General features: G+C 38.9%; 1 protein-coding gene across 2 annotated transcripts in view; it reads left to right on the plus strand.

The window, feature by feature from the left end:
• The window catches only part of EMB (embigin), a 46,606-nt gene that overhangs the window by 14,617 nt on the left and 12,249 nt on the right, over positions 1 to 19,740 (plus strand). For both annotated transcript variants that reach the window (XM_082723246.1, XM_082723247.1), the window contains 3 exons: positions 823 to 912; positions 14,388 to 14,571; positions 14,804 to 14,892. In XM_082723246.1, the coding sequence (XP_082579372.1) occupies positions 823 to 912; positions 14,388 to 14,571; positions 14,804 to 14,892 (363 nt within the window). The remainder of the gene's footprint in view (positions 1 to 822; positions 913 to 14,387; positions 14,572 to 14,803; positions 14,893 to 19,740) is intronic.

The raw sequence follows: 19,740 nt of genomic DNA on the forward strand, positions 1-19,740 counted from the left end.
AAAGCACATACCCTCCCCAATGTCCATAACCCCACCCCCCTTCTCCCAACCCCCCTCCCCCCAGCAACCCTCAGTTTGTTTTGTGAGATTAAGAGTCACTTATGGTTTGTCTCCCTCCCAATCCCATCTTGTTTCATTGATTCTTCTCCTACCCACTTAAGCCCCCATGTTGCATCACCACTTCCTCATATCAGGGAGATCATATGATAGTTGTCTTTTTTTATTACTTTGTACAACTCCTGTTTGTTCTCAGTCTCTATTCCAATATTTGGAGTTTATTCTAGATTGTAAAAAGTACTTACAGGGCACCTGGGTGGCTCATCTGCCTTCAGCTCAGGTCGTGATCCTGGGGTCCTGGGATCAAGCCCCACGTAGGGCTCCCTAATTAGCAGAGTCTGCATCCCCCTCTCCCTCTGACTTCCCTTTGGTCATGCTCTCTCTGTTAAATAAATAAAACGTTTTTTAAAAAAGCACTTACAGGGGTGCCTGGGTGGCTCAGTGGGTTAAAGCCTCTGCCTCTGGCTCAGGTCGTGATCTCAGGGTCCTGGGATCAAGTCCCGCATCAGGCTTTCTGCTCCACAGGGAGCCTGCTTCCCTCTTTCTCTCTCTGCCTGCCTGTCTACTGTGATCTCTCTCTGTCAAATAAATAAATAAAGTTTTTAACAACAACAACAACAAAAGCACTGACAATCTTATGTTATTTTTAAAATTAATTTTATTTTTCATTAATCATGTACAATATAACATTTTAGCTGTTACAAACTAGCTTATAGTCATTTCATCTTGATAATAATATGTGATCCCATTTTCTTCTTCTTACAGCTTCACCTCTTACAAGTCTACCCATCCCAGAAGTAATGATGACAAAATACTCCAACCTTTTCTTGGAAAGTCATAACATCTCACTGACTGGTAAATGTGTTGCCTTTCAAATAATTTTTGAAACCCTGTTTTCATGTTCTAGTTATTGGTTTCCTCTGTCAGATGAAGTTTTGCTTTAAGAGAGATCCATATGAGAACACAAGTTTGCAAATCCTTTGAGTATCCAGGTTATGTTGGCAGCAGCACACCCCTTCCCTACCCAGTAAGGACCCTGCAGAAAAAGGGTTAGGGTTCAAGAAGAGAGGAAAAAATGGACATTTTAGTTGATGTGGGGTTGGTTATTTACCTAACCTGTTTGGAAGGTTAAACTCCTGACTACTCTTTTATTGTAATACTATCATTAAAACCAGTATTCTTGCTGCTATGAAGAGACCAGTAGTCCATAGTTGTCAAGAGACCAGTGGTTCGTAGTTGTCTGTTACCAATTAGTTACCTTCTGCCTTAGCTTGATCAAACCTTAGATAAGCTTCCTCCCTGGCCCCTGAACTTTAGTTTGCCCCAAGTCTGAGCAGCACTAATGCTTGACTACAGTGTGATCATGCTTCCTGCATCCCCCACTAGTTTGTCCCATTTCCTCTCAAAAGTTCCTGCTAGTCTGCTTACCCCTCCCTAGAAAAGAAAGTCATTTTCTGTTTGACTTTGAGATGCTTGCAGATGGATCCAAAGTTTGGTGCATCTTCCGTATTGCAATAGACTTTTTGAATAAAATCTCTGTTTACATAGATCTGGATTTGTTTTTATTTGACAAAAGAAAAGATTTGACATTCGTTTTGAAAGACTGGATTTCCAACCTGTGGCCTATATGGTTGCATTTTCCTGTAGGTTATTGTTCTGGTTGCCTTTGCATCAAAAAATTTGGTCTTAGGAACAGCCTTCCTGAATTATAGAAGTTAAATCTGAAGATATGTTATGCTTACTAGGAACCATAGGCTTTCTTCCTACTGCTATCTCTAGGATTTTTAACCTCCCTGATGAATGGAATGTTTTCATGTGGTCATACTTATGTTTACTTGAATTGCACATTTTTTTTTAATTTTATTTTTTCAGTGTTCCAAGATTCATTGTTTATGCACCACACCCAGTGCTCCATGCAATATGTGCCTTCCTTAATACCCACCACCCGGCTCACCCAACCTCCAACCCCCCTGCATATATTTCTGTGTTGTCCTTACTCTTTTCTCTTTCCCTCAGGCCCGTTTAGAAACTAGATGAAATGTTTCTCGTAGAGAGATTCAAATATAATACATTAGTTGCACATTGGACCAGCATGACATTGGCCCAGCTCTTAGCAGCTTACTTACCAAAGATGCTAGAGGGGCACCTGGGTGGCTCAGTTGGTTAGGCAGCTGCTTTTGGCTCAGGTCATGATCTCAGGGTCCTGGGATGGAGCCCCACATCAGGTTCTCTGCTCAGCAGGGAGCCTGCTTTACCCTCTCCCACTGCCTGCCTTTCCCTTTGCTTGTGCTCTCTTAATCTCTGTCAAATAAATAAATAAAATCTTCAATAAAACAACAACAAAGATGCTAGAGACTGGGGGAACACAAGGTCCTGTGCCGGGGAAAGTGGAAATATGACCTTTGATTCATGGAATCCTGGTTGTTTACTTATTTTGTGTTTTTAAAATGTTGTTAGTTATTTACTTAACAGACACACGGGACTGACTTCATACAATGTTTATATTTCTAAATGTAACTTAATTTAGCCCTCATAATAACCCTGTGCAGTAGGTACTACTACTGTTTGCAATTTGCAAATGAAGAAAAGGCGGCACAAAAAACTTAATTGAACTGACCAAGGCCCAGGTGATAAGTCAGAGCTTGGTTCTGAATCCAGGCGGTGTGGCGCCACGATATTCATTATATATGCTGTCTTTCTTAATGCCCAATTAGTCATTTCCTTCAACAGCATTATTAAAACAATTATTTCTATTTTAAGGGAACTTACATTATTTTTGAAACCGTGTAAAAACTTTCGGAAACAATGAAAAACAAAAGTGTTTTAATTGCCTTATTTTTAAATATGTGCAAATCGTATTTGCAGAGATAATGAATATATTGGTGATAGTATAATTGACGAGTAAGAATAAAAGGTTTCTTTTTTTTTTTTGCTTTTGTTTTTGCTTTTCCTTTCTGATATCTCTGGGTTTTAAAGCTTCTTTTTTGATAATGGACTTTTTTTTTTTTTTTTTTTTACATCACTGAACTAAGTTTCCCATTGTCAGCATTTGAAATTCATTGTTTGCATTACAGCAATTAGAACATTTCTTTATTGTTACTTTTATTTTTCTTTCTTTGCCTCTGCATATTACAGTGATTGGTATCTCAATCAGTGTGTTATAGTTTAACCAAAGAGGTTAAAATCAAAACACCACTGACTTGACCACTTGACTATCCTGGTAATGTTGGGGTAGGTTCTCCCAATAACATATTTCATTTACCAGGCTGAAATGTGAGCAGCTGGCCTGATGAGGTCTTGGTGAGACAAGGAGTTAGACAAAGCAGTCACTCAGGGAAGAGATACTCAGATTAGGGTATCGAGTGAAATTTGGGAGGACTAGTTAAAGTCAGGAAAGGTAGCCATGTTCCCTACAGCCTGCCAGGCAAGAGGTCAGTGTTAAGACCTTTCAGACTCCAAGGCCAGGTACCTGTTCCATTACATTGAGAAGAGGGTGTTCGGGAAGAGAGAACAAGAAGTGGGTTTTTTTGTTTTTTGTTTTCTTTGTTTTTTAGCTGAAAAAGAAAAAGAATAGTGAGTCCCTTATATTTCGCTGCTCAGACACTTTGTGGCAGAGAAGACCCTAGAATGACTTCAAGGAGGTTCAAATGTGTATGATGTTTCTCAGTCATCACACCTGTTGTAAAGACGGCTGAGGTACATGCCTGTGAACCGAAGTCCTGTTAGTCTTCCTTGTGTTTGTCGACAGGGCATTTGAGTTCTAAGAGTCACAGATCTAAGAATGAGGGCTTGGATCTAGGCAAGGAGAGGAGCAGGCACTGAAAATCCCCAGAAAGCCGATCTTTGCAGAAAACTGGAACTGAAGACCCACAGAAGGCTATAAACGTGATGAAAAATATTTGACCTGGGAGGTGGGGAGGGGTGGGGAACCAGAGTGGATCTGCACAAGGCCACGCATGCACGATAAGTGGGCTTCCTGGTTTTAGCTTTGTTCTGAATCAAAAACAAAGACTTCCCTGAGTACTCAAAGTCAAAGGCCTGCCCTCAGTGGCATTGAGAATGCAAATTTACGTTCCCTGCGTGACACACGAGCCTTGCAAGCTGAGAAATAACACAAACATGACCCTGGTTCTGCCGGAAAGCAAATGGAAGAAAACATTTATGGCAGGACACTTTGCCTGCTCTGGCTATGGATCTGGGCTGAGGACTTGCTCACAGATAAAAATGCACTGAAGTGGACCCCAAGACTGAGAGTCAACTAAAGAACAGTAGGATTAGATTGTCCAGAATTTAAGATGACAGAAATAGTAGGTAGAGTTATAAAAGAAGAAATATTGTAAAACAGGGGAAAACAATATTGTTATCAAAAAAAAAAAAAAAAGAAAGAAAGAAAGAAAGAAAGATAAAGCATGTTTGAAAAATAGCCAAATAGAATTTCAAGGGATAAAATCTCAGCTTGTCAGAGGATGTCAAAGCCCTTTTGACACCCTCTGCTTCTGTCTTAGCTGAGCTCTTTCCAGGGGTAACCTCTGTTCCATGTATGTACGTATGTGTGTATTCAAAGAAACTGTAGAGTCCTATGGGACATGGTGTTGTACTCTTTAATATTAGTGATTTAAATCCATATGTACTGTCCTGAATTTTTGTTGTTGATCAGTGTTAGTTCTTGAGATCTAGCCATTTTGCATGGACATACCTTATTTCTTTTACTTGTATGCACAGTATATAAACATACCAGTTTTCTTAAACATTTTCCTCTAAATGGACCCTAGTTTGCTTAAATTGTTTTCAGTTGTAAACCATTCAATAATGAACACTTCTTTCTACATCTCTCTCTCTCTGGGCATGACTGTGTGTGTTCCTTTGGGATAAATGCTACAGAGTAGAATTGCTGAATTAGGAATTGTGTGCATTTTAATTTTAATACATACTTACAAATTGCCCTCCAAAGTAGCAGTTTACCTTTTCCCTCACTCCCATATTTGACTGTAATCCTCCTTAGTTCCTGACTAGCACCACTCGATATTATTAAATTCTTTCATCTTTGCCAGCAGGAGTGCTAAAAGCTGTTTTAATTTGCGTTTTGGAGTTGGACATACTTATGTATATGTGGTGTGTTTATGTTAATACCCTGTATCTATTTTCCTGTTGGGTTTATATACTTTTTAATTGGTGCGAGACAGCTATACACTTTAAATTCTAATTTGCACTTTTTATTGAAATTGCAAATATTGTCTCCCAGTTGTCTTTAAACATTTACAAGGTGTTTTTTATTGTGAAGAAGTTTCATTGTTTTTGTTTTCTTCTATCATTTTTATGGAAGTATTTTCATAGGAGTTTTTTACCCTTCAGTTTTTAATCCTTTTGAAATATAGATTTATGTACTGTGTGTACATTAAATTATTATTTTTATATAGATAGCCAAGGTCTCAACATCCTGTACTGAATAGTTCTTTTTCCTAGGCTTTGAAATATCATCTTAATCATATTCCAAATTCCTTTGTGCTATTCTGTTCCTTTATTGTTTCAATATTTTTCAAACATTTTAGAGAGTTGGGCAAAGTAAGAAGTAAATTTACCTTGTAACCTGATTTACCACCCATGCACACACATGGGCAAACACACACATGATACAAAGTATGCATTAAGCAACACGCACACCTCACAGGTGTGTTGCACTGATAAGTTTCTCTTCTCTTTCAATCCATTAAAAAACAAATTTGGTGATTAACTTGACTTCCTGACCATTAAGTTTCCAACTTGCAATCCAGAAAATTCTACCTATTTATTCCATTAATTTCTTGGTATTTTCCAGCATCATTAACACATTAATCTTTTTTTGAAACATTATGATACATCTTTATATCTTTGTTCTTTTTTTTTTTTAACATAGGTTTTCCAATGTCCGACATTTTCACTCTTTCATGTAGATTTTTTTTTGGAATCAGGTTCCACAGCAAATACTTACTGGATTTTGGCTGATTGTTCACTAAATTTATAGAATAATTTGGAGAATTAATGATTTTATTATATTGTATTACTACCTATAATTTAGATCTCATTTGACTTAAGATTTCTGTTACAGTTTTTTTTTTTCTTTTTAAAAAGTATTAAAAATGGGGCGCCGGGGTGGCTCAGTGGGTTAAGCCCTCTGCCTTCAGCTCAGGTCATGATTCCAGGGTCCTGGGATTGAGCCCCACATCGGGTTCTCTGCTCAGCAGGGAGCCTGCTTCCTTCTCTCTCTCTGCCTGCCTCTCTGCCTACTTGTGATCTCTGTCTGTCAAATAAATAAATAAAATCTTAAAAAAAAATAAAAAGTATTAAAAATAATAATTATATATACTTAAGGTGTACAACATGATAGTTTTATATATAAATATATATAGTGAAATGTTGCTACAGTCAACTAATTAACCTGTCATCTTACAAAGTAATTTTTTTCTATGATGAGTTTACCTGAAATCTGTTATCTTAGCATATTTCTAGTGTTCAATACAACATTATTTTTTTAAGACTTTATTTATTTATTTGAAAGACAGAGAGAGAGAGAGAGAGACAGAGCGAGAGAACATGAGAGGGGAGGTGAGAGTGAGAAGCAGACTCCCCATGGAGCTGGGAGTCTGATGTGGGACTCAGTCCCAGGACTCAGGGATCATGATGTAACCATCCCTTTACTCTCTGTTTCAGTAAGTTCAACTTTTTTCTTCTTTTTTTAGAGTCTACCTATAAATGAAAAAAAAATAATATTTGTCTTTCCCTGTCTGGCTTATTTCACTTAGCATAATGTCTTCCAGATTCATCCTTGTTACTATAAAAGGCAGACTTTCCTTCTTTCTCATGTCTGAGTAAGTCCATCTTCTTTACCCATCCTTCCTTCTGCAGGCACTTGGGTTGTTTCCACATCTTGGCTCATGAACAGTGCTGCAGTGTTCATGGCAGTACAAATATCTCTTTGGGATCCCGATTTTCTTTCCTTTAGGTATATACCCAGAAATAGGATTGCTGGGTCATATGGCAGTTCTACTTTTTAGTTTTTTGAGGAAGCCCCAGACTGCTTTCCATTATGGCTGTACCAATTTACGATCCCACCAACACTGTATACGAGTTCTCTTTTCTCATATATCATTTGTTGATCATTTGTATCTCTTCTTTAGAAAAATGTTTATTCAGGTCCTTTGCCCATTTTTAAATTGAGTTATTTGTTTTCTGGCTTTTGAGTTAGTAGTGTTGCTTATATATTTGGGATATTAGCCCCTTATCAGATTAGGTTGGCAAATATTTTCCTCCATTCTGTAAGTTGTCTCTTTACTGTGTCTTTGCTCTGTTGATTACCTATTGTGCAGAAATTTTAGTTTGATTAATTCTACACATTTATTTTTGCTTTTGTTGCTTATGCTTTTGGGCTCATAGCCATGAAATCATTGCCCAGACCAATGTCAAGAAGCTTTTCCCCTATGTTTTCTGTTTCCCTAGTTTTATGATTAGGATGGAAACCGAATTCTAGAGTATGTCAAAGACTTAAAGGAGGAAAGACAGCAAGAAACCTTGACGTCGTCTGGTTAAGATATTGTTGCTAATACTGTACTTTTGATATTAGTGCTCAGGGTAAAGACACATAGTAGATATTTAGTACAATCATGAATGGTTGGGTGAGTGAAAGTCATGTAGCAGGTGTTCAGAAAATAAGTGTTGAATGAAAGGGTAAATGAAGAAATGATGTTTTATCATTGCTAGACATTTGCCATTGCTGTTGTGATTAATTTCTCGATTCTGCCTGGATCCTTAGGTCATTCCCTCTAACTTTAAAGTCCTAGGTGGGGGGATAGGATTAGTCAAATGGCATTGCCCTTAGCATCAGAGAGTTAGAAGGAATATTTTTGGCTTACACAATAACTGAGCAAAGCCTTTGCTTCTTATTAAAACTTACACAGAAGGGAAGGGTGTTCAGATTCTGGTTATCCAAAAATATAATAGTCTACTACCACAGTGCTGGATTAACTCTCTCTAGCTGATGTGAAAAGTTGGTGTAATACTGTCCTATCCCTTATGTTGTAGAAAAATGTATTTGACTGATAGATTATTACTCAGGGTAATCCCCTCAAATTAAATACCACATTGTTGAAAACAAGAAGTAATGTGTCTTTTCTAAAATTCAGTGGAGCCATGTCCCTTTGGAATTTCTCTTTGAAATATTTTTAAATCAGTTTAGAAAGTAGAAATAACCATTATACCTGATACTAATGGAAAGGGAGGAAAACGGTGACCAACAGGAACTTTGATAATGAAATTCAGCCAGCATCTTTTCTTGGCTAATTTGAGAATATTTTCCATAATATTGTAGAGACTTTGAATTATGTTTGGTAAACCTGGATTCACTTGTGTAGAAGCCATCCACATTTTCTAGTATTCCTCTTTCTTTTGATGCTGCTTGCATAAAATTCCCAAAAGCTTGAGAATAAGCTGTGCTTATATAACGCCAGACACATAGTTCTTAGGTCTTGAGGGATTCCCAAGGGAGGACTTGGGGAGTGTGTGTGTGTATCTGTGTGTTTGTATACAGACACACATAGACATACAGACCCGTATGCTCTTTGATCCTCAAGTTAGGCTTTCCTCCTTTGAGGTATCCTGTGCATATTGGCGATTTTCCTTCCTAAGCTATGAATTTGGGAGCGCAGGTATTTTAGACTATCACATCAGTACTGCACTGATGAGGGAGCATGTACATAACTTGATAGATTCAGAGAAAAAAAAATGATCATGAATGAAATTTAATTCAGGAGGAGTTGAAGATTTTAAGAATCAAGGAGCAATTTTCTTTTGTTATTGTACATGTTTTGAATATGAAGTTTAAGAGACTGTATTTTATTCTTATTCAGAGGAGTTATTTTATAAACTTACCATATGGTCAGGAGCATCATATAAATGGAGCCAACAACGTGTTAAAAATAGGATCGTTTCACTTTTATATAGGGGTGTTGGCCTCATGTTAGAGTGGCCATCCACATTATTTCTGTAAGGGTTCTTCGTGTTCCATCTATATTTTAGGATGTAACATGGGACCTCATTGACTTCTACAGTAAAATAAAGGAGAGCTCCGTATTTCCTCTCTGTCTTAGCCAGAATTGTCCCATTTTACCAGTTTTTTATGTTGTGGTGCATTTCACTCTTATAAATAAAAGTTTTTGCTTCTCAAGCGTGTTTGGAAACACTGTCCTATGCAAGAAATTTTAACTTGCTTTTTTTCACTTTTCTCTTTTTTTTAATAAAGGAACAAAATAGACTTTTATATCAAGTGATAAGATTCTTAAATGGGCCCATTAAAGTCTAACTGTTATCATTTCTTTGAAGATTTGTGAAGACACAAATTGCTTAAGTGTCCATATACTTTAAAATTTTTAATTATGAAAATAAGAGACAAATATAAATTATTGTATGACTTTAAGGGTAGTCTTTTAAAATATAGCTCAGAAACCAGACAAATAGGTGTAGTCTCAGAAATGCCGATATCGTGGATGTTTTTGCAATACTCTAAAATAGCAGAAATGCATTGCCGTTGTGGTTTCCATTGAGTTCAATGGAAATATTAGTTTGTTGGCTGATTGCAAAATATTTTAAAGTTAGAGGTGAAACTTTTTACATATTTTTGATTTTCTGATAGGAAAGCAAGCTACAGAAGCCTCTGAGAAGTGTTCCAAGAAACAGGGAGGTAATAATTAGGACTTGGAGCCTGGCAAGAGTTACGGAGAGGCTACCGTGCGGTTTTAATAGAATTATTTAGTTGAAAGTGTGAATTTTTTTAAAGATTTTATTTCTTTATGTGACAGAGAGAGAGATCACAAGTAGGCAGAGAGGCAGGCAAAGAGAGAGGGGGAAGCAGGCTTCCTATTGAGCAGAGGGCCTGATGGGGAGCTCAATCCCGGGACCCTGAGATCATGACCTGAGCCGAAGGCAAAGGCTTAACCTCCTGAGCGACCCAGACACCCCAAAAGTATAAATGTTTGAAATATGTTGATCTTACCATTTGTCTATTATCACTTTGCTGTATTGCTGCATTATAAGTTATTTCATCTTCTATTATTTTCTTTCATTTAAAATCTCAATTCAGGGGCGCCTGTGTGGCTCAGTGGTTAAGCCGCTGCCTTCGGCTCAGGTCATGATCCCAGGACCCTGGGATCGAGCCCCGCATCGGGCTCTCTGCTCAGCAGGGAGCCTGCTTAAAAAAATAAAAAACAAAACAAAAAAATAAATAAATAAAATCTCAATTCAGTGGTGTCTAGGTAGCTTGGTGGGTTAGGTATATGACTCTTGATTTCAGCTCAGGTCATGATCCCGGGGTCATGAGATCGAGCCCCACCTCAGGCTTCATGCTCAGTCCAGAGTCTACTTGTCACTTTCTCTTTGCTCCTCCCCCTACTCTGGGTGTGCAGGTTCTTGCATGTGCTCTCTCTCTCAAATAAATAAATAAATAAATAAATAAATAAATAAATAATAAACTCTTTTAAAAAGGTAAAATCTCAGTTCCGTAGTTTGAAAGTGATGAGGAAGTGAATTCTATTGTCATGAGAATTTCATATATTTGAGAGTCGGTACACGTAGTTGGTTATGAGACTCTGGACTCAGTCCTATCCAAATTTGTATTCACATCTGTCATTATCAGGATGCATGATCTAGGGAAAGATAGTTAACCTTATCTAGTTAACCCTGAGTTAAGCCTCAGTTCCTCCTCTGTGGAGTTGGAGTGATAGTAAAGATACTCATCTCATAGAAAGGCTGTAAAGATTAAATGATAGGAGCAATACAGAACTTCAGGCAATACATGATAGCTTTTGTTACATTCCCCAGTATTGAGGAGGAAGAAAATGGAGAAACAGCTAAGTGGGAAATTAGTTGGCAGTTACTGTATCACTAAAATTTTCCTTATAACTCATTTAATCCTTTCTGTGGTCTCACGAAATAGGGCTTGTGCCATTTTACAAATGAGGAAACTGAGATGTCCACCATAAAGATGCTCACTGTTGCCCTGTGAGTCACCTCTGGCAAGGAACCTGACATGGGGCCCCCTCCCTTATGACATGGAGGTCATCATTCATATTTTAACTTCCTGATATTTTAGGAGGCTCCAAGGAGCTGTACCACTGAAAAGAGCGTGGTGTCCTGGAGTCCCCTTCTGGAACAGAAATACCTCTGTACTGACTTGTGCTAGGAGTGATAAGGCTGCCGTGTCTTCTTGCCAGTCCTCCAGTAAGAAAGATGGTCTGTATTCAACCCCATAAGGTGCCCAAGAAATAATGCAAGAGTCAAAATAGCCTTCTCTGGTGCTCTGGCCTCCAGAACCTCTGGGATCGCTGTGGCCTACTGCAAGGCCTGGGTCTCCGCAATTCTGAGCAGGGTGGCTTTGCCGGCATAAACCCAGGCTGGGCAGAAGCCAGCAGTAACGAGTGACACTCAGCATAGACTTGGGGAAAAGACTCAAGAAATCTTCAGAAGCTTTGTCCTTGAGCATCAACTTAGCAGAGTTTAGCAGGATGTGAAAGAATTTTCTGTAGACTTTGGTAGATGGTCTGTGTCCCACAAGGAAGGAAAAGAGGTAGTCGGGTTAAACATTTTTAACATATGGTAAAGCACTTTCTGGAACTTGGTAAGATACCAGAATATGCTATATTGGGGTGAAGACAGAGAGTGTATGGAGAACTCCTTCATGAAATTGATGAATGAAGTAAATTTCTTTGACAGAGAGACGGGACTAGGTTTTCAGGGGACCCCAGAGCTTAAGCTGAAGGAGGAAAATTTACAGAAAACAGAAGCTTAGGACCAAATAGGACAAATCTTTTTTTTTTTTTTAAAGGTTTTACTTATTTATTTGAAAGAGAGAGAATGAGGGAAAGGGATCTTGAGAGGGGAGAGGTCCTCAGGAGAAGCAGACTCCCTGCTGAGCAGGGAGCCCGATGCGGGATTTGATTCTGGGACTCCAGGATCATGACCTGAGCGGAAGGCAGTTGCTCAACCAATTGAGGCACCCAGGCGCCCCGAATATGATGGATCTTGAGATATTTTCTCCTGTTACTAGCATCTCCTATAAATTCTGGTATGCAGTAGATGCTCAGCAAATGCACCAAAAGATGCAGTTTGACCCACTCAGTTTTTTCTCTGTATAACTGAATCTTGTTAGGATCTGTCTATACCTAGGGCTTTTGTTTTGTTTTGTTTTTTGTTTTACCTTTCTTTTTGCCATAAAATTCAGCTCAGCACTTCTGCAATTCCCGAGCTGTTATTTCAGGCATATGCTCACAAAGCACTTCACACTAGCTGAACTTCACTGTTTGCAAACTTTGCACCTGGTCATTGCTTAAGGAAGCATTTTTATAAAGTTTTCAGTGTAATTAAAAGTGACGTTATGCTATTTGGGTTCTGTTTGTTTTTTCTTTTGTTTTTTTCTCTCTCTACATTTTGGCCCTGCATTCTGCTTTTACTGACACCACGTTACTGGGCAGGAAATTGAGAAATGTGTTTATATACTGCAGGGCCCTCTCCCAAACACAACGCCCCATTTCTCTTTAAGAGTAACCACCACCGTTCTGGTTTTCATAGAGTCATGTTCTTGCTTTTTAAAAAATTGTTTCATCACACAAGAGTACCTCCCTAATATTATAGTTAAATTTTTTTTTTATTTTTAAAGATTTTATTTATTTATTTGACAGAGAGAGAGAGAGCACAAGTAGGCAGAGAGGCAGGCAGAGAGAGAGGGGGAAGCAGGCTCCTGCTGAGCAGAGAGTCTGATTCGGGGCTCCATCCCAGGACTCTGAGATCATGACCCGAGCCAAAGGCAGAGGATTTAACCCACTAAGCCACCCAGGTGCCCCTATTATAGTTTAGTTTTACTTTGTTGTTGTTTTTTTTTTTAAAGGCGTGTTTCTAAGGTATGTTTTCATTTTTGGGTTTCTTTCTTTCCCTTTTCTAATTTATCTGTTGAAAACACCAGATTGTTTGTCTTGTCGAGTTTTCTCACACTCTATATTTGGTCGATCACTTTCATGGGGTGCTGTTCAAGATGTTTTTCCATCCTCCATATTTCCTGGAAACTGGTAGTTGAATCTAGAGACTTAGGACCCTGTCCCCTTTACTCCTCGCCCCCCACCTTGGACAAAAGGACTGCCTAGGTAGTGGGGTGTCCTCCTTGGGAGACACACAGTTCCGTGACTGAGAGGGTTGCTGCAGCTGATGGAAAATGCCGAGATTCATGATTCACCAGGAGTTACAGCATCATTCTGTCAGATTTCTAGAGTTTCTTCACTTACTGGCTAGAACTGTATAAAAAGAAAGTTTTCCTCTTCTATTATCTGGTTGCCTTTAGTGGCACATTTAGTATAGGAAGAGCAGTGTACCTTTTTGTTATTTTCCCTTTACTTACTATTGCTCAAAAAAAAAAAAGTTGGCTCTAATGTATCCACCATAAGTGGGATATAGATATCTACATATATTTATATATAGCTAGTGACCTCATGGTTTGTTTGTTTGTTTTTTTTAAGATTTTATTTATTTATTTGACAGAGATCACAAGTAGGCAGAGAGAGAGAGAGAGAGAGAGAGGAAGAGGAAGAGGAAGCAGGCTCCCTGCTGAGCAGAGAGCCCAATGTGGGGCTCAATCCCAGGACCCTGAGATCATGACCCGACTCGAAGGCAGAGGCTTAACCCACTGAGCCACCCAGGTGCCCCTGACCTCGTGGCTTTGTACCGGAATTGCAAATTCAGTGAAAATGCAGAAGTACAGGTTGAGTATTTTAATTCTGCCATTCATCTGTATGTTTGTCCAGTCCCCACAAGAGTTTAAGGACTAAGAAGACTAGAATGACAGAATTAGTATAACACACAAACCCATATTTTACACAGAACGTTCTTGTAATAATTACGAATAGCACGATTACTTAAAGGAGCCAAAACAGTTACTCCATTCTTTCTCTCCCTTAGGTTTTGTTTGTTTTTACAGTTGGGGTGTTTCTCTGGTTCGAGGGTAGGGACCTCCTTGATACCGTGCTCTTCCCCCATATCCTCATCAGCTGCAAATTTTAAGGAGATTAAGATTATAGCCTTAGGCTTTTGTTATTTTGGAAATGTAACAAACACTTTCTTCCTCTGTGACTATGAAAGAGAATAATAAAGGGAACCAAATCTGTGTCGACAGAAGAATAATTCTTCAAAGGAATATTACATTCAGAAACTGGTGATAGAGCATTATTATGGATGACTTAAAACTGCTTTGTCTATATTGGTTGTCCCCTAAATGTAACTTTTACAACATCTTTTGTCTGGTTTTCTTTTGTGGCTAACAGAACATTCCAGTGTGCCAGTGGAAAAAAATATCACTTTAGAACGACCTTCTGCTGTAGAACTCACATGTCAATTCACAACTTCTGGGGATGTGAATTCAGTAAATGTGACTTGGAAAAAAGGGGATGAACAACTTAAGAATTACCATGTCAGTGCCACAGGAGGCATCCTGTATACCCAGTACAAGTGAGTACGTAACATTTTAACCTGCCTGGCTCAAGGAAATTCATCAACTTCTAAACATTTTTGATGACTGGGCAGTTTTGCCTTTGCTGTCTCCTGAAGGTTATGCTAATAGTCTAATTTGCATATTTACGTCATTGTTTCTATTTTAGAATTTTGATTAAATGCTGAGTCTTTTTCATTTTTATCAAGAAGTGTTTTGAGAACTAAGCCTATATTAATGAATTCTCTTTAGGTTTCCCATCATTAATAGCGAGCAACTGGGAAGCTATTCTTGTTTCTTTGAAGAGGAAAAGGAACGAAGGGGCACATTTAATTTCAGAGGTTAGTACTAATAATTTATAGAGTAATAACTTCAGCATTATATTTTTAGAATTCTAAACCCCCCAATTTTTGAATTACCATTACAATACTAAACATAATGGGCTGAGGGAGAATCATATACTTTCCACTGAATCTTAAGTGGTGACCTTAAAAATGGAGTGTCCCAGTCTCTCTAAGTGGTAGCATTTGCATTCCCAATCCATTCCCTAGCTTAAAGTGAGACTTTAGTGTGAAAGATGGGGCTGCCAGGTTCCTTGTAACAATCTCTCGAATTTCTTTGCTTATTCATTTGTTTAGCCCACTAAACTCAGAGCTTTTATATACTGTCTCTTTAGGTGTCTGAGTTACTGTACCCCTAGACTGTGAGAATGTGCTTTGGTGTTCTATACCATTGGGTCTGGGACTTGGGGGTTTTAGGGAGCCATAAAATTTAAAAATAATACGGAGATGCACAAAGGTTGCCTGTTTTTGGTCTCTTCCAATGAGGACAAAACCCAGAATGCGATCCATAGCTCCTCCCTGTGGAACGAGAAAAAGTAAAATCAGAATATTTTACTCTTCCTCTCATTAGACCAGAACTGTAAAGGTCTCAGTCTCATAATAAAGACTAGTCACTGAGTTGGGCACTTATCTTCATAAAAAACCCCTCTTCTTGATAGATTAGTGAACCACAGTGTCGAGGCTGGTATCTGGGAAATGTGGTCTATTGCCACATTAACTATTCTGGGCTTTGCCTCACATTATGTGTATTTCCCAAGGTACATGAGAAATTGTTCTCTACTTTTCTGGAAAATTGTGAGGTCTGGCTAGCTGCCCTGACAAAATACGGGTATTGTCTCCAAGGCCCTATCAAGAGCAGAATAGCCTGCTTCAACAGGATCATGATTTAAGGTGGTTCGCTCCTATATGGCTCCCTGCCTTCCCTCGGTTCTCACAGACTCATTTCCTTTACTTGGCTCTGTCAATGTTCCTCCTTGGCAAATATAATAAATCCTTGTGTTTATGCAATTTGGTCTCTGCAAAGGCAGAAACTATTCCCATCCTTTGATCATTTTGATCATGTGCATCCTCTCTTAACCTCCTTTCTTCGCGTAATTTAATTTCGTGGAGGACAGATGCACCATACGTTTCCTAACCTTCTTCTCTTCCTTCCCTGGTCTTTTTCTTTCCTTCATTCCCTCCCACTCCTCCCCCCTCCTCCCTTCTTTCTTTCCTTCTTAATGAGCTAAAAAGATATTAAACACCTGCACAAATACATAATCCTCTATTAAGCATTTTATTGAGTGTCCTTTCAATAGGTAAAGAAGTTCTGTAGGTTTTGAGGGAATCTTCATCAAATCTTGAGGCTTAAAGTGATTCCAGAGATTCAGTTTTTAAAAATTGTCTTTTTCAGTTGGTTAAGCCTCTGCCTTTGGCTCAAGTCGTGATCCCAGGGTCCTGGGCTGGAGCCCTGAGTCCAGCTCTCTGCCCAGCGGGGAGCCTGCTTCTCCCTCTCTCTCCCTCCCTCTGTGTCAAATAAATAAAATCTCTAAAAAAAAAAAAAAAGGAAAATTGTTTTTTCCTGCCATCTAAATAGGACTGTTTTCTAGAAATAGGTACTAATTACATCTGTTCACAATTTAAATATTGAATATACTATGTGTTTTTCCTATTTGCTCTCTTATAATAAATTACTTAAATTATTATTTGGCACTGATCGGTCCTGCCTCTAATGTGAAGATTAACAGAAACATTTTACTTTTCAATATGCCAATACATTTCATGCCATGTGGACTTGGAGAAAGCCTCTTGACTCCATATCTATTTTGAGATGACCAGGCGGATTCTGGCTGGCGTCAGGAGCACCAGCACAAAGCTTGGGTTTGAAATCAAATGCTTGAGGATTGCAAATAGCCACTGAATATTTACTGGTTTTTTTTTTTTTTCCTTTTTATAGTTTTTTTAAAAAGTACTTTAGTTCAGTTTGTTTGTTTGTTTGTTTGTTTGACAGAGATCACAAGTAGGCAGAGAGGCAGGCAGAGAGAGAGGAGGAAGCAGACTCCCTACTGAGCAAAGAACCCGATGTGGGGGCTCGATCCCAGGACCCTGAGATCATGACCTGAGCCGAAGACAGAGGCTTTAACCCACTCTGCCACCCAGGCACCCCTGTTTATTACTTTTTAATCCCCACTTAACATTTGTATAACTTTTAAGTATGCATTATGTCTCAAAGACATTTATAAAATTAATAAGTTGGACCTTTCTAGATCTTTCAGAAAATCATAATTTTCTGTAACTCATCTAAATTGAATATTGCTTGGAGAAATAATTTCATTTGATTACAACTTAAAGGCATCTGCAGAAGAGTTCCTATTATAGTTATTATTTAATTAGATCTGTAAGGCTTATAGGATGGCATCTATTTTTATAAATATCCTATTATATCTCCATATGGCTTGCTTATGGGTTTTCCTAAAAAAAAGGCTTAGTTTTCCTTAGCAATCCTACAACTGAGTGTGGTAGAAAGCCTTTTTTATCCTCTATTTTAAGTTCAGCCAAGAATAACCCATTTTGCTATTGACTATATGAGTCAACTAGTGCATGAGCCTGAGTCCGTGGAATAATTCATCAGCAGAGCCCCTGCGTGTGCCTTTTTGGGAGCTGGTTGATTTATTACTAGAGATTGTAAAAGGGCCTCAGCATCACTGATTAGTACAATGCAAAAAAACCTGCTGACTTTGTGGGTTTGTCTGTTGATGTTGGGTCCCAGAGAGAGAGCGAAAGTCACACTGGAAACTGGCAGGTACTAAAATGTTGGTGATTACTTTTCATTCAAGAAAGATGAGTGGTGGGCCCCGTGTTTCTCAGTAGCTGGTCAACTCTTCTGACATGGTTGCTGAAAACTTCTATAACATTCATCAGTGTTAAAATCTCCTAGTAGAAAGATGCACAAATTTAGCTGGTGAAGGATGAGATTTTGATGGTATCAAGTTCTGTGAAATCTTTCTTGGCCTGGCTGTCTGTCTCCGTATCCAAGGAGGAGTATGGAATAGTACTATGTAGAATCGGTCGGAACTTCAGTTTTAAACCCCAGTGTTGATGTCTAGTTAGCTGTCTTTGACTATGTGGAAGAATCTTTTCCTAATTTGGTGATTCCTAAATGTCCTTGAGCCAAAAATGACCCAGGCTGATTTTTTTCCTAGTTCATGATATAAATCTCTAAGTTTACAACTCCATAGGGCTTTTACTATCACCAGGCAGATCCTGGGCCCCATCCGGACACTAGTGTGAATCAACAATTCAGCATCTTCAAACTTGGATTCTACCAATCCCAAGACTCTCAGGGGTCCTGCCTTATCCAAAGTTTCAAAAAGTCAACAGCACACATTAAAATACTGTATCGTTGTCCTTCTTTGCATAAATATTTCCAAACATTAAGTAGCAGCCCAGAACCAACTGTGACCTCTGGAAAAGTTCCAACAAACTAGAGTTTCCTGACCTTGGTGCATTTTATAGTTTAGATCCACAGTGCTATTATCAGCCGTATAAAGTGCAGCAGAGCAGTAGTTAATGTCCACCTTTTCACATGGAACTCAAGAAGTGTGGTTCTGCTTCAGCTGAGGTTTGGAAGGAACCTTGTGGCTTCAGAAAAGAATCCTTACTTTAGCCAAGCTTGAATCTCTGCTTAATGTGCATGTTTTCAGTGGAGTCCTCCCCTGAAGTAGGGTTGACCTTTCCGGGAGCTTCTGTGTTCTCATACTTCATTTACAATAAAGCCACACCAGGTGTTGCGCATATTGGAATGAAGTATGGCTACAGTGTGGTCTTGAACTGATAGACTCACAGTGTTCTGTCAGGAGGTCCTCGAAATAACTTCCTTCTCACTCTGTCCGATCATTCCTTTTCTCAACAAAATCTCAAGTAAAGAAACACACACCAAAAAAAGGACACTAAGGCGAAGTCACATTTTATTATTAACCAGCCTTGGCCACATATGTTGCTGAAATTCTTGGAAGGCTTTGCCATACAGAAGGCTTCTTTCTCCTCAGTGAGGTTGTACTAACCTTAAGCCAAAGCAGAGCCATGGGTTTCTTCACAGCCCAAGGTCAGTTAGGTCTTTACTCCACTGAACGCGAGGATAACACCCTCCTGAGCCGGGAAAAATATGCTGAACACGAGGCTGAGTTATTTATACCCCAGATTTCTATCCCTAGAAAACAGGGCCCAATCAGCGCCTGGGACCATGACTAATCCAGGATAATCCTCCTCTCTAAGACTGGAAAACCTTGAGGGCTGAATGAGAGGAGAGAATTTCTGGTGAGGTCACTGGGGACTTCATTCCACAGGCTGCTGCTCAGCCTCCCCTCCCCCCACCTCTAGTGTCTAGTGAGGAAAGAGGATCTATCGTACGAAAAAAACAGAATGGGGAGCCCCTGGGGGGCTTAGTCAGTTAAGTGTTTGCCTTCAGCTCAGATCATGATCTTGGGGTCCTTGAATTGAGTCCCGCATCTAGCTCCTTGCTCAGCGGGGAGCCTCTTTCTCCCTCTCCCTTTGCCTGCCACGCCCCTTGCTTGAGCTCTCTCTCTTTCTGTCAAATAAATATATAAAAATATATAATATTATAGTGATAAATAATATATAATATAATATAAAAATATATAATATTAATATAATAATGTAAATAAATGAAAAAAATTAAAAAAAAAGAAAAGGAAACAGAATGAAATGTACTATGGTTCAGCATAATTTAGGCCTACAACGTTCTGATGCTGAAATTTATTGTCTTGTTCCTCAAGAACTTAAAATGTAGTTACGTTAATATCAAGACAGATGGTCATCCTATTCTCTTGGATCCTAGAGTTGCTTCCA

The sequence above is a fragment of the Mustela nivalis genome, assembly GCF_964662115.1.
Source record: "Mustela nivalis genome assembly, chromosome: 3".
NCBI lineage: Eukaryota > Metazoa > Chordata > Mammalia > Carnivora > Mustelidae > Mustela > Mustela nivalis.